At 41.3% G+C, this 14,852-nt stretch overlaps 1 protein-coding gene across 2 annotated transcripts in view; it reads right to left on the bottom strand.

Moving 5' to 3' along the window:
• ASPM (assembly factor for spindle microtubules) overlaps window positions 1-14,646 on the bottom strand; it is a 68,710-nt gene extending 54,064 nt beyond the window's left edge. For both annotated transcript variants that reach the window (XM_061185282.1, XM_061185283.1), the window contains exons 1-2: window positions 14,350-14,646; window positions 14-157 (exon numbers count right to left, since the gene is read on the bottom strand). In XM_061185282.1, coding sequence (XP_061041265.1) covers window positions 14-157; window positions 14,350-14,646 — 441 coding nt within the window. The remainder of the gene's footprint in view (window positions 1-13; window positions 158-14,349) is intronic.
• Window positions 14,647-14,852: the final 206 nt, after the last annotated feature.

Genomic DNA, 14,852 nt, shown 5'->3' with positions numbered 1-14,852 from the left:
GAAAACTTAGTACCTTTTTCTTTTTTGGCTCTTCTGCATTTCCTAGTAATATAGCTTGGTGTTTCAGAACATCATTTACAAGAAATGTCACAATCTCTCTTACTCGGCCTCCTTTTAACGGTGTCCAGGTAATAGAAATAACAATTTTTTCTTTAGGCTATAATCAAAAGAATACATTTTAAATGACTATAACAGTAGTGATGTATAATAACCAAAATATATTATATGTAACTTAGAATACAGTAGACGATTAATAATTGTTACTCACCAACACTCTATACCCTAACAACATTTAGAAGTCAAATATATTTTCCTACCCTATCTCATTTCATTATAAGGAAAAAAGTTACTAGTAATAACAAGGTTCACAACAAAATAAAATTATAATAATCACTCAGTGGTTTTTAAAAATTTAATCACATATTTCCACTTCTTTAGAATATGCACAGAACTTTTCTATTTCAAATATAATGACCTTACATTAGAAAGACTTTTTCAAAAAGAAACGTAAAGATGATCAGCTAAATTCCTTGCTCTCCACTTCTCTAAAGTCCATATTATCATTATTGATATTTGTTAAATACTTACTTCGTTCCAGGCATAGTTTCAGGTATCTAATATAACTAGTCAAATCCTCACATCCCTAGGAAGCAGATACTGTGATGATGCATGTTTTTTTACAGGTGAAGTAATCAAGGTCCAGAAAGCTTTAAGTATTTTGCCAAAGTCATACTGCTAGTAATTAGAACCCAGGCATTCTGAGTCCAGAGTTTAAACCTTAACATCTACACCCTACAGCCTGGCAGGAATTTGCCAAATGCAAAACCCTCACATGACAAAACAAACTCTGTGTTTGTTGTTTTGCAGGGGAAAAAAAAGACAAGTTTTGTTTGTTTGTATGTATGTATGCATGTATTTAGACAAATTAAAATAGAAGTTTTACTGCAGAAGTTGTATTACAGTAATGCCAGAAAGGAGGAGAGATGGTAGACCAGCTACCAACATTAGGACCCACGATCACACAACCCAACAGACAAGAAATGGTAGAGCTGAACCGGTATCAGCCTCACAGAGGAGGTCAGACCTTTACAGCTTTTCCCCTGGACAGAAAAAGCAATTCTCCTGTCCTCTTCACAGTACCTGGGCTTCTTAGAACTCATACTCCTAGAGTTTAGTTATATAGGTGCCTGTTTTTAGTACCAAGCTTGCCTGACATATAATAAAAGTCCTTACTTTGATATCTGTCTTTTATTCCCTTCCCTATGCTTGGCCATGGGCCCAGTAGAAGCATACTCCAGTTTCACGATACTGAATGAGTATCTTTGGCTCTTTCTTGTTGAATTATGCTAAATCAGTTAAGTGACCAGCTACAGCAAAAACAACAAGAATAGAATCACAAGAAAAACTCTGGTGAAGGCTAGCCTCCCCCTTGTCTGGCCTTGCAGAATTCCTGAGCTTCTCAACAACTTAGTATCAATAATTAGGTGAGTGTCCGAGACTCACTTTCAGAGCTTTGAAGGCCTTAGTAGATGGATAAACTGGAAAAATCTCAGGCCCAGAGACCACACACACCATCTTCAACCCACCTGTTGTTACCCTTTGTCAGATCAGAGTCACACAATTCTAATAAAAGGAAGGCGGATTACAAGCCAAGGTTAGGGTTGGAAGATCCCCCGAATTTAGAGCTTAAATGGGCTTTTGTCTCATTTCACTAAATTTCAACTCATCACTTTGTTAAATCAATGTTTAACAGCACATCTGTGGTAGGCTAGATTATTCTGGTTCCAGGCTACGATGTTTCTGGTTGTGTGATGTGTGCTCCGCATATAGAAATCATTAGGTCAGTGAATGTTCTTTCTTTTTTTGTCATATACAGACATACCTTGTTTTATTTTTCTTTATTTCGCTTCGTAGATATTGCATTTTTTTTTTTTTTTAACAAATTGAAGGTTTGTGGCAACCCCTCATTGAGCAAGTCTATTGGTGCCATTTTTCCCACAGCATTTGCTCACTTTGTGTCTCTGTAGCACATTTTGGTAATTCTTGCAATATTTCAAACTTTTTCATTATAATATTTGTTCTGGTGCTCTGTGATCTTTGATGTTGAGACACAGATGTAGAGAACAAACGTATGGACACCAAGGGGGAAAACTGCGGTGGGGTGGGGATGGTGGTGTGCTGAATTGGGCGATTGGGATTGACATGTATATAGTGATGTGTATAAAATTGATGACTGATTAAAAAAAAACAAAAAAAAAACCAGCATCGCAGGCTACAGAGAAATTGTTCATGAAAGGAGGAGTCAATCAACGCAGCAAACTTCACTGTTGTCTTGTTTGAAGAAACTGCCACGGCGACCCCACCCTTCAGCAGCCACCACCCTGATCAGTCAGCAGCATCAACATCGAGGCAAACCCTCCATGAGCAAAAAGATTAGTTTGCTGAAGGCTCAGATTGTTAGCATCTTTTAGTAGTAGTCTTTTTAACTTAAGATATGTATATTGTCTTTTTAGACATGATGCTATTGCACACTTAATAGATTACAGTATAGTGCAAACATAACTTTTATATGCACTGGGAAACCAAAACATTCATGTGACTCGCTTTACTGTGATTTTCACTCTATTGCAGTGGTCTGAAACTGAACCCACAATATCTCCAAGGTCTGCCTGTACAACTTACTTAATGGGCATATCTATCAAATTTTGTTCTTATTGAGATTCAAATGAAATTATCTGTTTAGGATAAATTCAAGAATGTGAACTCTTACTACTTGCTTCTCAATTTATACATAGAAAATTTTAAAAGGGGGTGTCCCTTCTAAAGAGTTACTGTGATTTAACAAATAGTTATTGAGTGCCTAATGGCATACATAGTGCCTGACACAGGATAGGCATACATTAAATATTTAAGTGACAAAATTATCGAATGAATGAAAAGTAGACATGGTCTCTGGCCTCATGAACACTATATTCTTCTCAATAAAAGAAATTACAAAATCTAAGTGAAAAGATAAATACAAAAATACAAGTCCCCAATACTGTTATCAATGAAACAAAAAAAAAGGTTTTAGAGAGCCATAGTGAAGGGACCTATAATCTCTAACTGGGTGATCAGAGAGTATAATATTAATATTTAAGCTAAGACAAAATATAAGAATGAGCTGGACAGACAGAGCTAAGGGAGGAGCAGTTCAGCAGAACGTGCCAGCATGTACACAGCCCTGAAACAAGAAACTGCTTAGTGTAGCCCTAGAAACAGATAGAGGTCCAGTGTGGCTTGATGTTAGTGGGAAGGCAAATGACCTGCGATACATGAGGTTGGAGAGAGAAGCAGAGGACTACTGTATATACGTAATCTCTTTAACAGATTTGAACATTATAAACAGCATGACTTAGGTGTACATTTTGTGGCTGCAGAGGTTTTGTTTTGTTTTGTTTGTTTGCCTATTTTCTTTAAGGCATACCAAAATGAAGTTCTCGTCTTTTTATCCGTAGTTGAAAGGTTAATCAGCTAACCCAGGAGGAGAGCACATTGGGAGGAAGATGCTCAGAGTGCTCACCCCGTTTTCCTTTTCCATGCCTCCTCCTCCTCCATCCACCTTCCCAAGAGGAAGCCCTTCGTTAATCTGTAACAATCCATAGACTGAGACAGTGAGAGCGAGTCAGTTCTGAAAAATATGTCAAGGGATTTATAACTGATACCTGCTTTTCAGACTGCAGTGATAGTCTAGCTACAAAACTTCACCTTTTATGGAGACAGATACCCTCAGAGGTGTAAAAACTGAGATAAAACATAAAGCATTGTACTTTTTCCCTTTTGGAAATCTTGATTTGGTCTCCCCCGCCCCCCAACTCCACCCTTTAAAAAAATTTCTTAGGTAACTCAAACAAATGAGGGAACAGATCTGTTATACTACTTTCTTTTAAATATTACCTTCAGTAATGGCATTCTTGGATATGCATCACTGTTAATTTTTTGAACAGAAGCATTGCCATGTGTCTGAGATAAGAATCTTACTATTTTATCTAGATTCTGAAAGACAGCAGAAAGTCAGAATTACAATAAAAAAAGTGGGCTGCATCTCCCTCCTTTGGGAGAAGATTTAAAAAAGGTTGACAATCAATAAACAAGATGATCTCTCATAATTCCATCTAGTCCTATGAGTCTGTGGTCTTTGTTTACAAACTTTTTATTGGTGACAAATCAGAAAATAGTAGTTGCAGCCAGTGACAACTGAAGCTGCCTTGTTATTAAATGGATCTGGCCCGCCCCCTTGTGGCCATAAGTGCAATGACCATAACTGTCTGAGAAGCCTGGCTGTGAAGGAGGAGGGACGAGTCAGGTTTGGGGCTGCCTTGCCAGTCTTCCAGTCACATCAAATTAGCATCAAACTCATTGCACAATAGACGGGTGGCTTATTTTCTTGAAGAAATGCGAGCGGCCTCATGTTAGCCTCTACTCGTTTGCAGAGCAAAAGCTCCTATTTCCAGAACTGGCACCAATGAGTCAGTTAAACCATCCAGTTGAGTTGTTCATAACCCTGGTTACAGAGATCGCTTGAGGGGTTTGTAAAAAGTAAAAATGCCCCGACCCTCCTCTATGTCCTCCCCAGGAGTGATGCTGAAGCGGGGTCCTGGTACCCGTGGTTTTTTTAAAGCTCACCACTGAGGTAACGTGCAATCAGGACGGAAACACCACGTAGCTTAATCTCATTCAGTAGGATGGCTGGTGATTTTAACTGAATGTCATTATGAAGACCCAGACCCAAATGACAAACCCCCTACATTACAGCAGTCCTATGCAGATTCTAACACACCAGTATTATTGAAGTTTTAAAAAGAATGACTAGGAGATTAAAAGAAACCCAAGAGATCATTTTAAAAAGTTTTCCATGGATAGGCCCCAATAAATCTGCTCTACAAAAATATCCCAAATAGTCTCCTGGTCTTCATTCCGCTTCAGGCCTAGATATATTGTATGGTAGACTTATTTTTATACTAATTGTGAATTTCTGTCATTCTTTGGCAAGTATAACACTTTACCTAGTGGTTCTTGAGATGCCATCTGCATACATAAGACCTTGTTTAAAATGGAGTTTTCTGTATTTACCCCCAGAAAGTCACATTAGTAAGTGTGGAGTGGTGAGTAGAAATCTCCCTCATTTAACAAGCAATCCAGACAAATCTGATGCAAGTGGTTGCAGGCATCTCAGAGAAGTGCTGCTTAGTCATACCGTGACATGCTAATTCACTGAAGGTGTGGGGTGTGTTTTAGATAAGGGATGTTCTAATATTTATTTTCTACTACAGTGCTTTTCAAAATGTGGTCCCTGGACCAGTAGCAGACGCATCACCTGGGAACTTCTCAGAAATGTAAGTTCTAGTCCTACTCTACACATATGGAATCAGAAATTCTGAGGGTGGGGACCCAAAAGTATTTTAACCAGCCCTCCAGGTGATTCTGATGCACTCAGCTTTGAGTCCAGTCTCCTCAAAGCATCCCATCCTCCTTGATAGCTGTTTGATGTAGCTTCTTCTTGTTCTTAGAATTTTTCCCTCAACCTCCTAACATATGTCTTTACGAAGGAACCATGTCTCATGTCTATAAATCAATATAAGGGAAAGTACATGGGATTTAAAATTATAAAACCTAGATGGGAATTCCAGCTCTGTCAACTGCTAAGAATAAAACCATGCATAAATATTTCCACCCTCTGAGCATATTTCCTCATGAAAAATTAGGAAGAGAACATTTATTCAGGGCACAGAGTCCAGACTTTTGCTTGAAGCTTTCTCTCATTTGAGCACCATGCACAGCTGCAGTTGGCATTACTTGCAACTAAGAGATGAGAAAATAGAGACACAGAAGACTCAGAAGAGTGAACTGAGCTGCCTACCCTGATCCACTGGACACAAACCCTTTGATAGTGTTGCCTTATCTGCAAATCTGGATAAGGACTCCATGAGTTTGATGTAAGGATTAAATAAGGCAACAGAGTTTAAAAGAATTTGTAAAAGGTAAACATTATGTTTGTATGTATTATCTTAGTGGTTTGGTGGGTTGAGTGGAATCAGCACACCCAGACCTGAAGCTGAGGGAAATCAACAGCTAATAAAAGACAAGTTTTGTTTTAAAGCAGAAACCATAAAACATCATAAACAGATGGTTTAAAAGATAAGAACAGACTGACGAGAAGAAGATGGCGGAAGAGTAAGACGCGGAGATCACCTTCCTTCCCACAGATACATTAGAAATACATCTACACGTGGAACTGCTCCTACAGAACACCCACTGAACGCTGGCAGAAAACGTCAGACCTCCCAAAAGGCAAGAAACTCCCCACGGACTTGGGTAGGGCAAAAGAAAAAAGAAATAACAGAGACAAAAGAATAGGGACGGGACCTGCACCAGTGGGAGGGAGCCGTGAAGGAGGAAAGGTGTCCACACACTAGGAAGCCCCTTCGTGGGCAGAGACTGCGGGTGGCGGAGGGGGAAGCTTCGGAGCCACGGAGGAGAGCACAGCCACAGGGGTGCGGAGGGCAAAGCGGAGAGATTCCCGCACGGAGGATCGGTGCCGACCAGCACTCACCAGCCCGAGAGGCTTGTCTGCTCACCCGCCGGGGCGGGCGGGGACTGGGAGCTGAGGCTTGGGCTTCGGTCGGATCGCAGGGAGAGGACTGGGGTTGGCGGCGTGAACACAGCCTGAAGGGGTTAGCGCACCACAGCTGGCTGGGAGGGAGTCCGGGGAAAAAGTCTGCAGCTGCCAAAGAGGCAAGAGACTTTTTCTTGCCTCTTTGTTTCGCGGCGTGCAAGGAGAGGGGATTCAGAGCGCCGCCTAAACGAGCTCCAGAGACGGGCGCGAGCCGTGGTGATCAGCGCGGATCCCAGAGACGGAAATGAGACGCTAAGGCTGCTGCTGCCGCCACCAAAAAGCCTGTGTGCAAGCACAGGTCACTGTCCACACCTCCCCTCCCGGGAGCCTGTGCAGCCCGCCACGGCCATGCTCCCGTGATCCGGAGACAACTTCCCCGGGAGAACGCACGGCGCGCCTCAGGCTGCTGCAACGTCACGCCGGCCTCTGCCGCCGCAGCCTCGCCCCGCATCCGTACCCCTCCCTCCCCCCGGCCTGAGTGAGCTGGAGCCCCTGAAGCAGCTGCTCCTTTAACCCCGTTCTGTCTGGGCGGGGAACAGACGCCCTCAGGCGACCTACACGCAGAGGGGGGTCCAAATCCAAAGCTGAACCCCGGGAGCTGTGCGAACAAAGAAGAGAAAGGGAAATCTCTCCCAGCAGCCTCAGGAGCAGCGGATTAAATCTCCACCATCAACTTGATGTACCTGCATCTGTGGAATACCTGAATAGACAATGAATCATCCCAAATTCAGGAAGTGGACTTCGGGAGCAGGATATATTAATTTTTCCCCTTTTCCTTTTTTTGTGAGTGTGTATGTATATGCTTCTGGGTGAGATTTTGTCTGTATAGCTTTGCTTTATAATAGCTTTATTTCACTTCACTATATTTTATCCTCTTTCTTTCTTTCTATTTTTTCTCCCTTTTATTCTGAGCCGTGTGGCTGACAGGCTCTTGGTGCTCCAGCCAGGCATCAGGGCTGTGCCTCTGAGGTGGGAGAGCCAACTTCAGGACACTGGTCCACAAGAGACCTCCCAGCTCCACGTAATACCAAACGGCAAAAATCTCTCAGAGATCTCCATCTCAACGTCAAGACCCAGCTTCACTCAACGACCAGCAAGCTACAGTGCTGGACACCCTATGCCAAACAACTAGCAAAACAGGAACACAGCCCCATCCATTAGCAGAGAGGCTGCCTAAAATCATAATAAGGCCACAGACACCCCAAAATACACCACCAGACGTGGACGTGCCCACCAGAAAGACAAGATCCAGCCTCACCCACCAGAACACAGGCACTAGTTCCCTCCACCAGGAAGCCTACACAACCCACTGAACCAACCTTAACCACTGGGGACAGATACCAAAAACAACGGGAACTACGAACCTGCAGCCTGTGAAAAGGAGACCACAAACACAGTAAGATAAGCAAAATGAGAAGACAGAAAAACACACAGCAGATGAAGGAGCAGGGTCAAAACACACCAGACCTAACAAATGAAGAGGAAATAGGTAGTCTACCTGAAAAAGAATTCAGAATAATGATAGTAAGGATGATCCAAAGTCTTGGAAATAGAATAGACAAAATGCAAGAAACATTGAACAAGGACGGAGAAGAACTAAAGAGGAACCAAACAACGATGAAAAACACAGTAAATGAAATTAAAAATACTCTAGATGGGATCAATAGCAGAATAACTGAGGCAGAAGAACGGATAAGTGACCTGGAAGATAAAATGGTGGAAATAACTACTGCAGAGCAGAATAAAGAAAAAAGAATGAAAAGAACTGAGGACAGTCTCAGAGACTTCTGGGACAACATTAAATGCACCAACATTCGAATTATAGGGGTCCCAGAAGAAGAAGAGAAAAAGAAAGGGACTGAGAAAATATTTGAAGAGATTATAGTTGAAAACTTCCCTAATATGGGAAAGGAAATAGTTAATCAAGTCCTGGAAGCACAGAGAGTCCCATACAGGATAAATCCAAGGAGAAACACGCCAAGACACATATTAATCAAACTGTCAAAAATTAAATTTAAAGAAAACATATTAAAAAAAGCAAGGGAAAAACAACAAATAACACACAAGGGAATCCCCATAAGGTTAACAGCTGATCTTTCAGCAGAAACTCTGCAAGCCAGAAGGGAGTGGCAGGATATACTTAAAGTGATGAAGGAGAAAAACCTACAACCAAGATTAATCTACCCAGCAAGGATCTCATTCAGATTTGATGGAGAAATTAAAACCTTTACAGACAAGCAAAAGCTGAGAGAGTTCAGCACCACCAAACCAGCTTTACAACAAATGCTAAAGGAACTTCTCTAGGCAAGAAACACAAGAGAAGGAAAACACCTACAATAACAAACCCAAAACATTTAAGAAAATGGGAATAGGAACATACATATCGATAATTACCTTAAATGTAAATGGATTAAATGCTCCCACCAAAAGACACAAACTGGCTGAATGGATACAAAAACAAGACCCAAATATATGCTGTCTACAAGAGACCCACTTCAGACCTAGAGACACATACAGACTGAAAGTGAGGGGATGGAAAAAGATATTCCATGCAAATGGAAATCAAAAGAAAGCTGGAATAGCAATTCTCATATCAGACAAAATAGACTTTAAAATAAAGACTATTACAAGAGACAAAGAAGGACACTATATAATGATCAAGGGATCGATCCAAGAGGAAGGTATAACAATTGTAAATATTTATGCACCCAACATAGGAGCACCTCAATACATAAGGCAAATACTAACAGCCATAAAAGGGGAAATCGACAGCAACACAATCATAGTAGGGGACTTTAACACCCCACTTTCACCAATGGACAGATCATCCAAAATGAAAATAAATAAGGAAACACAAGCTTTAAATGATACATTAAACTAGATGGACTTAATTGATATTTATAGGACATTCCACCCAAAAACAACAGAATACACATTTTTCTCAAGTGCTCATGGAACATTCTCCAGGATAGATCATATCTTGGGTCACAAATCAAGCCTTGGTAAATTTAAGAAAACTGAAATCGTATCAAGTATCTTTTCCGACCACAACGCTATGAGACTAGATATCAATTACAGGAAAAGATCTGTAAAAAATACAAACACATGGAGGCTACACAATACACTACTTAATAACGAAGTGATCACTGAAGAAATCAAAGGGGAAATCAAAAAATACCTAGAAACAAATGACAATGGAGACACGACGACCCAAAACCTATGGGATGCAGCAAAAGCAGTGCTAAGAGGGAAGTTTATAGCAATACAAGCCTACCTCAAGAAACAGGAAACATCTCGAATAAACAACCTAACCTTGCACCTGAAGCAATTAGAGAAAGAAGAACAAAAAAAACCCAAAGCTAGCAGAAGGAAAGAAATCATAAAGATCAGATCAGAAATAAATGAAAAAGAAATGAAGGAGACAATAGCAAAAATCAATGAAACTAAAAGCTGGTTCTTTGAGAAGATAAACAAAATTGATAAACCATTAGCCAGACTCATCAAGAGAAAAAGGGAGAAGACTCAAATCAATAGAATTAGAAATGAAAAAGGAGAAGTAACCACTGACACTGCAGAAATACAAACGATCATGAGAGATTACTACAAGCAACTCTATGCCAATAAAATGGACAACCTAGAAGAAATGGACAGATTCTTAGAAATGCACAACCTGCCGAGACTGAACCAGGAAGAAATAGAAAATATGAACAGACCAATCACAAGCACTGAAATCGAAACTGTGATTAAAAATCTTCCAACACACAAAAGCCCAGGACCAGATGGCTTCACAGGTGAATTCTATCAAACATTTAGAGTAGAGCTAACACCTATCCTTCTCAAACTCTTCCAAAATATTGCAGAGGGAGGAACACTCCCAAACTCATTCTACGAGGCCACCATCACCCTGATACCAAAACCAGACAAAGATGTCACAAAGAAAGAAAACTACAGGCCAATATCACTGATGAACATAGATGCAAAAATCCTCAACAAAATACTAGCAAACAGAATCCAACAGCACATTAAAAGGATCATACACCATGATCAAGTGGGGTTTATCCCAGGAATGCAAGGATTCTTCAATATATGCAAATCAATCAACGTGATACACCATATTAACAAATTGAAGGAGAAAAACCATATGATCATCTCAATAGATGCAGAGAAAGCTTTCGACAAAATTCAACACCCATTTATGATAAAAGCCCTGCAGAAAGTAGGCATAGAGGGAACTTTCCTCAACATAATAAAGGCCATATATGACAAACCCACAGCCAACATCGTCCTCAATGGTGAAAAACTGAAACCATTTCCACTAAGATCAGGAACAAGACAAGGTTGCCCACTCTCACCACTATTATTCAACATAGTTTTGGAAGTGTTAGCCACAGCAATCAGAGAAGAAAAAGAAATAAAAGGAATCCAAATCAGAAAAGAAGAAGTAAAGCTGTCACTGTTTGCAGATGACATGATACTATACGTAGAGAATCCTAAAGATGCTACCAGAAAACTACTAGAGCTAATCAATGAATTTGGTAAGGTAGCAGGATACAAAATTAATGCACAGAAATCTCTTGCATTTCTATACACTAATGACAAAAAATCTGAAAGTGAAATTAAGAAAACACTCCCGTTTACCATTGCAACAAAAAGAATAAAATACCTAGGAATAAACCTACCTAAGGAGACAAAAGACCTGTATGCAGAAAATTATAAGACACTGATGAAAAAAATTAAAGATGATACAAATAGATGGAGAGATATACCATGTTCTCGGATTGGAAGAATCAACATTGTGAAAATGACTCTACTACCCAAAGCAATCTCCAGATTCAATGCAATCCCTATCAAACTACCACTGGCAGTTTTCACAGAACTAGAACAAAAAATTTCACAATTTGTATGGAAACACAAAAGACCCCGAATAGCCAAAGCAATCTTGAGAACGAAAAATGGAGCTGGAGGAATCAGGCTCCCTGACTTCAGACTATATTACAAAGCTACAGTAATCAAGACAGTTTGGTACTGGCACAAAAACAGAAATATAGATCAATGGAACAGGATAGAAAGCCCAGAGATAAACCCACGCACATATGGTCACCTTATCTTTGATAAAGGAGGCAAGCATATACAGTGGAGAAAAGACAGCCTCTTCAATAAGTGGTGCTGGGAAAATTGGACAGATACATGTAAAAGTATGAAATTAGAACACTCCCTGACACCATACACAAAAATAAACTCAAAATGGATTAAAGACCTAAGTGTAAGGCCAGACACCATCAAACTCTTAGAGGAAAACATAGGCAGAACACTCTATGACATAAATCACAGCAAGATTCTTTTTGACCCAGCTCCTAGAGAAATGGAAATAAAAACACAAATAAACAAATGGGACCTAATGAAACTTAAAAGCTTTTGCACAGCAAAGGAAACCATAAACAAGACCAAAAGACAACCCTCAGAATGGGAGAAAATATTTGCAAATGAAGCAACTGACAAAGGATTAATCTCCAAGATTTACAAGCAGCTCATGCAGCTCAATAACAAAAAAACGAACAACCCAATCCAAAAATGGGCAGAAGACCTAAACAGACATTTCTCCAAAGAAGATATACAGATTGCCAACAGACACATGAAAGAATGCTCAACATCATTAATCATTAGAGAAATGCAAATCAAAACTACAATGAGATATCATCTCACACCGGTCAGATTGGCCATCATCAAAAAATCTAGAAACAATAAATGCTGGAGAGGGTGTGGAGGAAAGGGAACACTCTTGCACTGTTGGTGGGAATGTAAATTGATACAGCCACTATGGAGAACAGTATGGAGGTTCCTTAAAAAACTACAAATAGAACTACCATACGACCCAGCAATCCCACTACTGGGCATATACCCTGAGAAAACCATAGTTCAAAAAGAGTCATGTACCAAAATGTTCATTGCAGCTCTATTTACAATAGCCAGGACATGGAAGCAACCTAAGTGTCCATCATCGGATGAATGGATAAAGAAGATGTGGCACATATATACAATGGAACATTACTCAGCCATAAAAAGAAATGAAATGGAGGTATTTGTAATGAGGTGGATGGAGTTAGAGTCTGTCATACAGAGTGAAGTAAGTCAGAAAGAGAAAAACAAATACAGTATGCTAACACATATATATGGAATGTACGGAAAAAAAAAAAAAAAAAAGGCCATGAAGAACCTAGTGGCAAGACAGGAATAAAGACACAGACCTACTAGAGAATGGACTTGAGGATATGGGGAGGGGGAGGGGTGAGATGTGACAGGGTGAGAGAGTGTCATGGACATATATACACTACCAAATGTAAAATAGATAGCTAGTGGGAAGCAGCCACATAGCACAGGGAGATCAGCTCGGTGCTTTGTGACCACCTAGAGGGGTGGGATGGGGAGGGTGGGAGGGAGGGAGATGCACGAGGGAAGAGATATGGGAACATATGTATATGTATAACTGATTCACTTTGTTATAAAGCAGAAACTAACACACCACTGTAAAGCAATTATACTTCAATAAAGATGTTTAAAAAAATAAATAAATAAAAAAAATAAAAGATAAGAACAGTTAACTTTTACAGTATAAAAAGTGTAATTCTAAAAAAACAAAAACCAAAAACTTTAGTTCCACAAAACAAAAAAGAACAAGTAGAAGTATTATGTAGATAGAAAAAAGTATATATCTTTTCACGAAAAGAAAAGCAAACATTTATAAACTAGAGAGAACGGACAGGTTCTTAAGTGTAGCTGAACCACTGCTTATGCACAAGTCAACAGACCTCAGATTAAAGCCTCTTCTCACTGCCTTAGGAAGCGGTTATTTACATAAGGAGTGAGACTCCCTCAGCTATTTTTTTTTTTCTTTTCACCCTTTCAGAGATTCTAATCAATGGAAAGACCACAGAAATCAGAAAAAGAAAGTAAATTCTCTAGATTTTGGTGACAGGAATGGGAGCATTACTCTGGCCAATGCAATGAAGAAAAGCTACCCAGGAAGTTCTTGAAACAACAGTCATAAAATTAAATTTGAATCACCGTTAAAACTACACTACAGCAAACAAACAAACAAAAAGATTAAAATAATAAAGTGTTCATACTTGTTGAAAACAACACTGAGGAAGTGTTTTTGGTTTTGTTGCTATAGATGTTTGGCCAAAACAAAGTTCACCGGAATAGTAGTTACCCTTACTCTGTGGAATCAGTTTCCCTATGGAAACTAAAGTGGATATTTAAGATGACTGATGGAAAGCAATTAAAAAACCGTGCTCTAACCAAAGTACTCCTGGCAGTTTTAAATACAGACAGATGGGTGGATGGATAGATGTATGGATAGAGAGACAGATGAAAGATAAGAATATTAATTTTAAAAGTGCCATCCATTACTCTAGAACCGCAAGTCTTCTCGAGGCCTGAAGTCTATGAAAAACGCTTCTCTGCAACAGAAAGCTAGGAAAGGGCGTCTAAGGATGCTCCGCGCAGGCGCGCGGACGCGCTGTCACCGCCCGAGTCCCCGCCGACCCAGCTGCTCTGAACCGGGGACCAGGGCTCACCCAGCGTTAGAGGGAAGGACCTGGCTTTATCTCCAGGCCTCAGGTCCGCTGCTGCTCGTTCCGAGGCCCCTCCCGGAGCGCGGCGGGGAGACCGCGGAAGGCCCACTCCCCTCCTACCTGCAGCACAAAGGCGCTCGGCCAGACGGTGAAGCCGCACTCGGCGGCCGGGCCACGAGACAGCTTCACGGCGGCCGCCTCCTCGTTGGGGTTGTCCAGGGCCAGGGGCAGCGTCCGCGAGGCTCCCAGGCGCACGTCCCCGAAGCAGAGGAAGGGCGACCTGCAGAAGTGGCTGAGGGACAGGACCGGCGGGGAGGCCGCCTCCTCCTCGGCCCCTGGGCCCCGCGGCCCCGCCCGCGGCCTCGGTTCCGGGGGGCTCCGCTCCCAGCGGTCGCGCCCCCGACGCCTGGTCGCCATGGCGGCCTCTGGGACCAACGGGCTGCTCCGAGCCGCCCCTGCAGGAATGCCCACCGTGTCCTCTCGGGAAGCTGCGGGGAACTGAAGCGAATTCGCCCCCTTTCTCGTGCGATCGCCGGGACCCGGGAAAGAAGCTAGGCACACAGACTCGCAAACTGGAAACAGGAGCAAACAGCGCAGGTTCTTTGCTCTGTTTAAACTTCCCG

This window comes from Eubalaena glacialis, chromosome 3 (genome assembly GCF_028564815.1).
Source record: "Eubalaena glacialis isolate mEubGla1 chromosome 3, mEubGla1.1.hap2.+ XY, whole genome shotgun sequence".
In the NCBI taxonomy this organism is placed as follows: Eukaryota; Metazoa; Chordata; class Mammalia; order Artiodactyla; family Balaenidae; genus Eubalaena; species Eubalaena glacialis.
The sequence above is the reverse complement of the archived record's forward strand: the minus strand, read 5'-3'. Positions and strand labels throughout refer to the sequence as shown.